This window comes from Aptenodytes forsteri, unplaced genomic scaffold, assembly GCF_000699145.1.
Source record: "Aptenodytes forsteri isolate BGI_AS27 unplaced genomic scaffold, ASM69914v1 Scaffold120, whole genome shotgun sequence".
NCBI classification, from domain to species: domain Eukaryota; kingdom Metazoa; phylum Chordata; class Aves; order Sphenisciformes; family Spheniscidae; genus Aptenodytes; species Aptenodytes forsteri.
This window is the reverse complement of record NW_008795938.1, coordinates 1,455,986-1,465,484: the sequence shown is the minus strand read 5'-3', so window position 1 is coordinate 1,465,484 and position 9,499 is coordinate 1,455,986. Positions and strand designations below refer to the sequence as shown.

Below are 9,499 nucleotides of genomic sequence, written 5' to 3'. Positions count from 1 at the left end.
GTGTCAAAGGCCTTACAGAGGTCCAGAGAGACGACATCTGTAGCCCTTCCCATGTCCACTGATGTAGTCACTCCATCACAGAAGGCCACTAGGTTAGTAATATATTGCTTCTTTTGGGGAACAGGGATAGTGTTTTGTATTTAAATGTAAAACAACTTGCAAAGTGGGATCCTTTAAAGCTGCTACAATATAAATAGCAACAATCTGCTAACCATATCAGAACTAAGTACCAAAGGTATCAAGAATTTAAATTGTTTCTTAAAGAATCAAAAATGCTGCAACTGAATCATAAAGGTTTACAAGACTTTCACAGTTGGCAGCAGTACTTCAAATATAACTCGAGAAGAGACATATGGTAGTGAAGACATTCCAGAAAACTATGTATGCTAAGAAGGAAGAACAGCTGCTCAAGAACAGGCTGCAGCTTTGTTTGGGTAACCTAGCTGTCTGTTGCTGTCAAATGTCTTGGAAAAAAGAGAGATGTCAGCACTTGGGAAATTTATGTGTAAGTTTTTGCAGGGAAGGGATCTGGAGTAATTATAAAGCTCCTTTGTAAGTTATTAAAACAGCAGATAAATTAAAACCTGACTGAAACTTTTAACTTATACAGTCTCTCCATTCACTCCCACTCTACTACTGCTCCTCCAATAATACTATTTTTGACATGTCACTCCTCTACTTCAGCAGAAGACTTCAGACTTCCTTCAGAGCTGGAATATATGAAACATTCCCCCTGAACTGACACATAAGGCAACTAACGCCTTCCAAACCCCTCTTACAAACCCATTTATGAAAACAATTAGGAAAAAGAAAATCAGGGGAAAAAAAAGTGAAATAATGAAGAGATTAATCATGTGTGAAATTTAATGAAGACGGGGCATTTCAGTTTAAATAAAGAAACCCAAAGTCTCTAGCACCTACATTTCAAACAATCTTTGCCAAATTTTATCCTCATCAAACACCACTATGGACTGTGGACCATGTCTTCCTGTGCTTGTGCACAATATGCAGCATGCTATAGACAACAGTATTTTCAAATATGTTAATTAGAAGTCAAGTCTCAGAAGTCAAGGCAATTGCTTTTGATACATAGCTTACATCAAGCTAGAAAGTATGGCTGAACTAGGAATTCCTACTAAGAGCTCAGTTCCCATTCACTAACTGAACTGCCCACTATTTTTTTTTTTCTTTGAAGTGTATCGATTAGTAGCTTTGCAAGTGTTTCGAAATTCCTCATGGAAGTTTTCTGTGAACTACCCATTTCTTGCACATAGTATTATTCAAGTATCTGTTACCAGAAAGGAAAAAACAGTATCTAGATTCCACCAAAATTGTATAAAAGTTTGCTTTAATACCTGTGTTTCCATCATTGGCTTTTGAAAAGGGAAAGAATCATGATTGATACACCACAGGATGTCATTATCCTCATTTTCTGAAGCTGCCATCAGCAGGACCCCTAGCAAGAACAGCGATATTAAGTTTGTATTAGAAGCAATAATCATGCATTAGATGCAAATTCATTAATTCATTCCTTATTTAGTAAAAATCAATCTTCAAGTCCTAATCATACAATTTGAACAGCAAATAATATCTCCTGAGTTTGTATGTCATAGGGTTCTTCAGAAGGTCAATTTAACACCATTTGCCACCTACTCTAAAAGGTACAAACAAAAATGCATGTAAAATAGGTAGAACATGCCTCAAAAATAAGATGTTTAAACAGATCATGGATGAAAAAACATCCGGAAATTACTTCCAGGATAAAAATCAGTATGTATGACTAAAAGGGTCAGTAACGTAGAGACATTCCCCCCCCCATTTCTGCAGCACTTTTAAAAATTCAGCCTATAATCAGAAGTGACATAAAGCTGGAACCATCTGGCAGCTGTTTGGTATCTTATATGGTATCAGTAGCTAAAGGAGTTAAAAAATAAAGAACAGTCAGCACGGGCTAAACTCAGCATGAGAGGCACTAAATAGGTAAGAAGCCTATTCTATCCCCTGCTTTCAAGAACTAATCACACATGGCTAGAGACATGTAGGCGAATTTGACCACATTAAATCCATTTTACAGGGAGATTAGAATAAAAGGTTGATCAACACATGAACAGAGTTCTCTGCTCAAATACTGCACCTTGCAGAAGAACTAAATTCTGAACAATATGACAACCTTCCACTTCCAAAAACTCTCCCATTAACACACAGAAGCCATGCTTAGTTCTCAGTTACTCCCACTGCTTCAAGCTCCCCAATGTAAAAACAGTGTGATAGTGACTGTCACCAAAAAAAAAAAAAAAAAGCTCAATCTCATCTGAGCCATGTTCCACTGCTTACCTTTGCTATAAAGAGCTCTGTGAACCTTTGCGGGCTTCTCCACATTAGAAGAAGCTGAAAATCCAGGAGGCAAACGGACATGAACCAAGATTAACATGGAGGGACGTGCTGTTGGATGCTTAAATTGTGAAGTACTAAAATACAGTCGGACACCTGAACAAGAGATTAAAAAAGGTCACAATTTTGCTAAACTGTGCAGATGCCATTTATCAGTTTAAAAGGTGGGGCAATTAGCATTGCTTTCTTACCTGCATGTGTGATTGCTAGTAGTTGACAGTCTATGGATTCAGAATTTTCAATCACTGCTATTTGAACAATAGGCTTAAATACAGAACGATCTATTGTTCTAAAAAACAAAACAAAAAAACCCCATACACTCTCAATCCAAAGAAATAAGCAAATAACATTCTTCAAAAATATAGCGTGAAACTATTGGCCTTAAAGGAATCCTCTTACATTATAACTGTCATAAATATACCTGGCAATGCTCCCAGCAGCAGAAACTATAGCATTTTGTGAAAGAGAAGTAACCCTGGTCATTCCTTGACCATCTTGTCCCAAATCGTAAACCTGCAATTCAATAATACAGCTTAGTGATTTATGGTTGAATTAATTCATACGGCCTCACCTATCAACCAGCAATTCAAACCCTATTTTTACTTCATCCTCATGTCTCCCTATAATTGAGGGGAAGATCAAAAGGCTACTCCTTCCTCAGAAGAAAGCATCTTAGGTCTTCAGCACACACTTTGTTACAAAAACCAACTGGAATAATATCCTGACATAACTACAGAGAATTCCCAGGTACTGAGGAAAACTTAAAGTTATATACACTTTAGTAACACAGCCAACAGTCATTAGAAGAAGTCACATACTTGCAGTACTCCTTTTTCTGAGCGGGTGTGTAAGATATTTCGAGAGTTGTCAATGGCGATTTGGACTACAGGATCTGGGGAGGCGGGGAGGAGAAAAGGGAGAACCAGCAAATCAACACTGGATTTGGTGAAAACAAGTTTAAGACAGAGTATCTATAAAATAATTAATTGCAAGTTAACAAAAATTGCAGGACTCCCACACAGGACTCCTACCGGAAGTGATTTAAAACAGCAATCAATTTTACACAATTATTAGTAAACTAAAAAAGAAAAAAAGGGCAAAAAATTGTAAAATAATTTCAAATTAATTTTTCACTAAACAGTGAAACAGGGTAAAATTATTTACTTAAAGATTCTACTGTTTGCAGTGATCACACTAAGCACATATTAATTTTGTATTACAGAACACTAACTTTAGTCATAAATGTCAAACTTTCCAGGCTTTGATATCTATATCCTGAACTAGACAGACAAACAAGTGACCTGATTTTTATAATCATCAAGCACTGCAAGTTTCATTGACAATAACTAAATGCTCTGAATGAGGAAACTATTCAGTCTGACTTCTTGGTAGTATTATTTAAAAGGTTATGTTAAATTATTGGGCAAGTCTTTAACATCAGTACTTACCATCCTCTGAGAATGTGAACTGTAGCAATGAAGGAATAAGGAAAGACAGCGCACTCTTTGAATGATTAATTTTTCTACAGCGCTGGCTGAACCAGCCTGCTTCAGCCTACAATTTAAAACAAATACAGCGTTGAAAAACAAAACAAAACCCAAAGTAGTAGTTATATTAAAAAAGTCGTTAGTAGGACAAGTATGAAAACAAGTAAGAATCTAACTACCCACCATTGATTTAATTGAAAAAGTACGTACTATTCAATTGAAAGAAATAGGTGATCATTAAAATGAAAGTTTTACATAAAAAAGGGTGCAGGATGTCACAATTTTAATTTTATTTTGAAGTTGACCAAAGCTGCATTGCTATTCCTCATAGAATTACTACTTCTTTAAAGAAAACGCATATAACATCAGAGCTGTGGGGCAACCAAGCCATGTAACATAATTATGGAAGAAAAAAGACGGCAAACCTGAGATGTTTTAGAACTCTTAGTGCCTACATCCCACAACCGTGAAACAATAAAAATGCCTATGTGTAAAACCTATAGTCACCTGGTATGCTACTTCATATAAGCAGCCATCTTTTCCAGCCAAAAAGATACGCCCGTTATCAGTGGATGTTATGGCCAGAATGTAAGTATTGTCAGTAGGGAGCGAATAGAGAGGGTCTGGTAGCAGCTGCATTCCGCCAGACATACTGTCATTGAGCGATCCAGTACCTTCAAATAAACAAATAAATAAATAAATAAATCCTCTCTAGTTTTTAAGTTGTTCTAATAAATAGTACAGGTCTGTGACAAGAAGCATTTTGGAAAATGTGAAAAATTAACAGCAAATTTCATAATTACTAAACACATTCTGGAATAGCTATTCTCCAAAGTGAACTGCAGAGTAACAAATCTTCTGTTTGTAAAAAAAGTAAAGTAAATTCTCGGTATAAGTTTCCAAGTAAGGAAATGCCATGTTTTTCATTTCTACACCTTGTTATCTCCTCTAAATCACAACAAGCCTAAAACACAGATTTCTACTTTTTTTATCTTTCACATCAAGATAGTATAAAAAGAGAGCAAAAAATTGTAATCCTCTGTAATCCTCTCACTTTATCTAAACCATTCTGTATTTTCTCTATTAATATATATGGCATAAAAAAAAAGTTACCAGGTTCTCAATTTCTGTGTCTGGAATACAAACACCAACCAGGTTAATGAACTCTATTCACCAGTTCCAAGATTCATGCCCATCTCTTCTCTCCCCCTCCAACATGCTGTTTAACAGGAGTACCTGTTTCAAAAGCTCTTTTCATGTTAAACAGGTGAATAATACAACTCAATGCTCCTATGGGAGTCCAGGATACAGGAAGTGCACACCCCATAAAAATTATTTCCCCTGTCTGTAACATGATTTAAAAATTAGCAAGGCGCTTAGCACATGGTCTTGTTTTCCTTTTTTTTTTTTATTTTTAAAATTGCTACTAACAAAACAGCCATGTATACTTGTTAACGCACAACGGAGAATGAGGGAAGAGAGAATTACCTGCTTGTATATTAGCACAACTGAGCCCTAAAATCACAATATCCACGGGGGTAGCCAGAACAAGTAAGTGTCGTACATGAGGCTGGAAGATACCTAAAGAAGGGGAGAAAATAAAATTTTTGTTTGCAGCCAACCTCTCAGATCACAATGATGTATCCAATGTATCCACTGGAAAGACACATTGACTGATTAGAGGGAATAGTCATGTTTAAGACCTAATGATCTATGAAACTCTAGAATTAGAAAGAAGTATTCAGTCAGCAGTTCAGCTTCCAGTTCATGAAATACAGTATCTTTAAAATGACATTTTTTTTAATAAATGTGCTTCTTTTATATTCAACTCCATTTCCAATTCAACTTTGACTTCAATATTAACTAAGCAGTAGCCACCAAAAGAACTGGGAGGGCTAGAAACCAGGATCTCATGGAAGCTATCACTTGAATGTGTAAATTTATAAACAGTACAAATGTTAAGAGTATGATGTGGCAAAAAAATGCAAGCTTATCAGTGTAAATGATTGTTAAACTATACATTATTTTTGGCTTGTAATTAATTTCATAATGTTTCTAAAAACAAAACAAACCCATGTATCTTGTGTATACATACATACACACACACAAAACACAGATTTTCACATATGTATATATAAAAACAACATATAAGTAACTGCCTAATTCTAGTCACTGTCATATATTCCTTACCTCCCTTTGGCTTTACAAGACCCACTGCAAGAATAGTTTCACTAAGGCCATCAAAATAAGCCAGATCTCCCCTGTCAACAAACAAGAAAAAAAAAACCAAACCTGCATAAAACTTGTCATATAGTATCACATAATAACAAAGTAAATAAAATCAGTTTTTGTATCTTTAAAAATTATTAATACTTATTGTAACACTCTGAAGCCACCTACATAATCTGCTTTGGGTGAAAGCAGGTCCAGCAGAATGGAATGACAGAGAAGTTTCACAGCAAAATTATATAGGCAATCATTTGAGCTGCTTGGAGCCCCTCTAGCTGAGTTTCAAACCTGAAACCCAACTAGGGTATTTTATATTTTGCATTTTGTAATTCATACAGTCTACTCTGAATTACATAATGCAGCACCTGCAATGCTGATTAACATCAAGAGGGAGGAACTTACAGTTTCCCCATGAAAATTATCTAAAGCAAGAAGTCCAAACCTCCTCCCCAGCACCTAATAATTAACACCATGCAGTGTTGTTTTGTTTGGGGAATGTATTTAATACACTATGACACAAAGTAAATGTATGGATAGGAGCCATATGAGCCACAATCTGAACTTTAGTCTTCTTAGGAAATGCGACAAAATGTATACAGCAATTCTTACTAAAATAATTCTTACTATATAGGCAAATAAAGAAGCAAATCTGCAAATTATAAACATATCGCTGCCATTTGAAAATATAATGAAATTGTATTGAGATTTATGCATCCTTAAAACAAGCTAGGCAGGAGAGCTTCAATCACAATAGTTCAAAGTACTAATGCTGTATTACTTACCCTTGTGGGAATGATTGGCCACTGTACATGCATCAGAGGACTTACTGAATCTACTTAGAAAAGTTAGGCCATTATTATAATTTTTTTCTACTTTTTTGGCATAAGCATAGCCCTAGCACAAATACAGTAATAACTGTAGGATATTAGCTATGTCTGACCCTAAGCAAATGCATTTTCCTTTCTTTCCTCTCTAGATGATTTGGCAGCAATATTACTAATTCTTAAAAATCCTTAAACACTTATTAAAGTTTTAGTAAAACCTAAAAGGAATCAAGGTAAGTTAAACTGAATAGCACACCTCTGTGCTACCAGTAAACAATCTCCCACTACTGCTATCACTTATTCCGGTATAATATCAATAAAATATCATCAGGAACGTGTTCTCTACATACCCATCTTCATAGTTCCACATAAAAATGTCACTGTCAATGGTCAGCCAAGCTCTGCTGATTTCCGGAAATACTCCCATCATACAATTGCACTGCATATCTGAAGCACTGCTGATGTAAGAACTAAACGCTTTTTGGCTAGCAAAGGCAAAATCCCCTTCAACATTAAAAACTGCTATCACTTATTCCGGTATAATATCAATAAAATATCATCAGGAACGTGTTCTCTACATACCCATCTTCATAGTTCCACATAAAAATGTCACTGTCAATGGTCAGCCAAGCTCTGCTGATTTCCGGAAATACTCCCATCATACAATTGCACTGCATATCTGAAGCACTGCTGATGTAAGAACTAAACGCTTTTTGGCTAGCAAAGGCAAAATCCCCTTCAGAACATTAAAAAAAAATTAATATTACTTTAAATACAGTGGTACACAAACTATGTACCATAAACATTCTAAGTTCTTCATACAGAAACTAATTCCACCAGCAACTCTACACAAATGGACTTTGTTACCTCTTGGAGCCTTATGAAGGGAATGCGAACAATATCAAAATTCATTACTGGGAGTCTGACAGAAAGATTGGGGAAGAAGATTATGGAACAAAAAACTTTGTTTCTAATATTATGACTTACACAACCTAACACATTATTTTTCATAAGGATACGTCCAAACTGCTCCACTAGCTCTGGGGGAAGTGGGACTCTGCGGACTGAGCTGATCTCTGGAAGATTAGGTATTGACAGCAAACCTGGTCCTTGCAAAGGATAATCCATATCAGACATACCAGAAACAGTAGGGCTACCTGCAATTAAGAACAAGATTAGACCTCTTATAAAGCATGAGAAATTTACAATAAAAGGCTTACATTCTCTTTCTTTATCTTTACATGATTGTTTCCTAATCTGTAAAATCTAAATTAGACTAATGTGCATTTCTCATTTTACTTTACATGAATAATACAGGCCTTCAGACTGTGTAGAAAGAAATGCCTTGATACTGCAGAGACTCTAAGCATATGAATACCACTACTCACAAGATACGTGTGAACAAAGGTTTCCGTAGGAGCAGGACCATAAACAATAAACCTAAACCTCTAATAAGACATGGGCAAACAGATTTGCAAACTCTTACAATAACTCATCTGAACCCCAGCCTACTCTTTACCCCATTTTTACTGTGATACCCTCCACTCCTTTTTCCATTATATGGCCAGACATTAAATATGCCACATGAACAAGCCAGGAGCATGTTCCTTCACCTAGAAAAGCTGATCTGTGCTCCCAGTATCAAGTTAAAACACCCATATACACCCATTATTTTATGTGATATGTATCCATGATGCTGCTAGAGCAGTTACACTTTGGCCACGCACATCACATCGTATTGTAACAGAAAACAGATACTCTCTGCTTGTATCCTGACACCCGCTGGATATATATTAATTAGGTCACCTACAGCTCTAGAGTGCGTCCTCACAGCCCACTTTGCCAGAGAGTTGGCACCAATGAAGTAGGAAATGCTGTCTTGATGTTTTAAGGAGAACAAAACAAATGTTTGAGAAGAGGTATACCTTGTATCATAACTACATGTGACATAGAACTATAGACAAATGAAAGTCACTCGAAGAGGCTTAAGAGAGATTTTCAGGCTGTTTGTAACCTAGGGATGATGCTGGGCACTCAGCGACTCTAAGAGCATTCTGCAAGAGACTTCCCAATAGACAGAATGGAAGCCAAGCGCCATTTTCTTCACCTTCTGGAGGGAGATGGGGCCGAGGATCCAACCCAAGCCCATTCCTCCTGCACTGCCCCCCCTGTCTTGGAGAGATCCCACACCTACAACTTTCACCCACGCACCAAGGCATCCACTACACGACTCCCCCCCCCGCCCCGCCTCAAAGCCTGAGAAGCCATCAGACTCAGCCCTGTCGCCGTCCCTGCGAAGGCAGGGCCAGCAGCCGCTGTCCTCAGGGCCTTGTTAGGGTGGTAGCCGCCAAGGGGAGGGGGTCGTGCCCGGCTGGCTGCCCGCTGAGGGCCCCCACACGTGGCCGGCCAGGCAGTGTCGGCCAAGGCCGCCCTTCAGGGGCCGCGGTGCGGCGGGGGCACCGCGGTTGGCTGAGGCGACGAGGGCCGGAGGCAGAGGGCTACCGAGTCCTCCTCACCCGGCGCCGGCACCGCCAGCAGCTCGGACAGATCCTGGTCGCAGCGCTCATA

At 37.7% G+C, this 9,499-nt stretch overlaps 1 protein-coding gene across 2 annotated transcripts in view; it reads right to left on the bottom strand.

The window, feature by feature from the left end:
• NUP155 (nucleoporin 155) overlaps nucleotides 1-9,492 on the bottom strand; it is a 33,970-nt gene extending 24,478 nt beyond the window's left edge. For both annotated transcript variants that reach the window (XM_009285162.2, XM_009285163.2), the window contains exons 1-12: nucleotides 9,448-9,492; nucleotides 7,951-8,088; nucleotides 7,514-7,610; nucleotides 6,069-6,139; nucleotides 5,367-5,459; nucleotides 4,386-4,552; nucleotides 3,840-3,945; nucleotides 3,210-3,283; nucleotides 2,813-2,904; nucleotides 2,583-2,680; nucleotides 2,335-2,487; nucleotides 1,356-1,456 (exon numbers count right to left, since the gene is read on the bottom strand). In XM_009285162.2, coding sequence (XP_009283437.1) covers nucleotides 1,356-1,456; nucleotides 2,335-2,487; nucleotides 2,583-2,680; nucleotides 2,813-2,904; nucleotides 3,210-3,283; nucleotides 3,840-3,945; nucleotides 4,386-4,552; nucleotides 5,367-5,459; nucleotides 6,069-6,139; nucleotides 7,514-7,610; nucleotides 7,951-8,068 — 1,170 coding nt within the window. In that variant the 5' untranslated portion in view covers nucleotides 8,069-8,088; nucleotides 9,448-9,492. The remainder of the gene's footprint in view (nucleotides 1-1,355; nucleotides 1,457-2,334; nucleotides 2,488-2,582; nucleotides 2,681-2,812; nucleotides 2,905-3,209; nucleotides 3,284-3,839; nucleotides 3,946-4,385; nucleotides 4,553-5,366; nucleotides 5,460-6,068; nucleotides 6,140-7,513; nucleotides 7,611-7,950; nucleotides 8,089-9,447) is intronic.
• Between the last annotated feature and the right edge of the window lie 7 nt (nucleotides 9,493-9,499).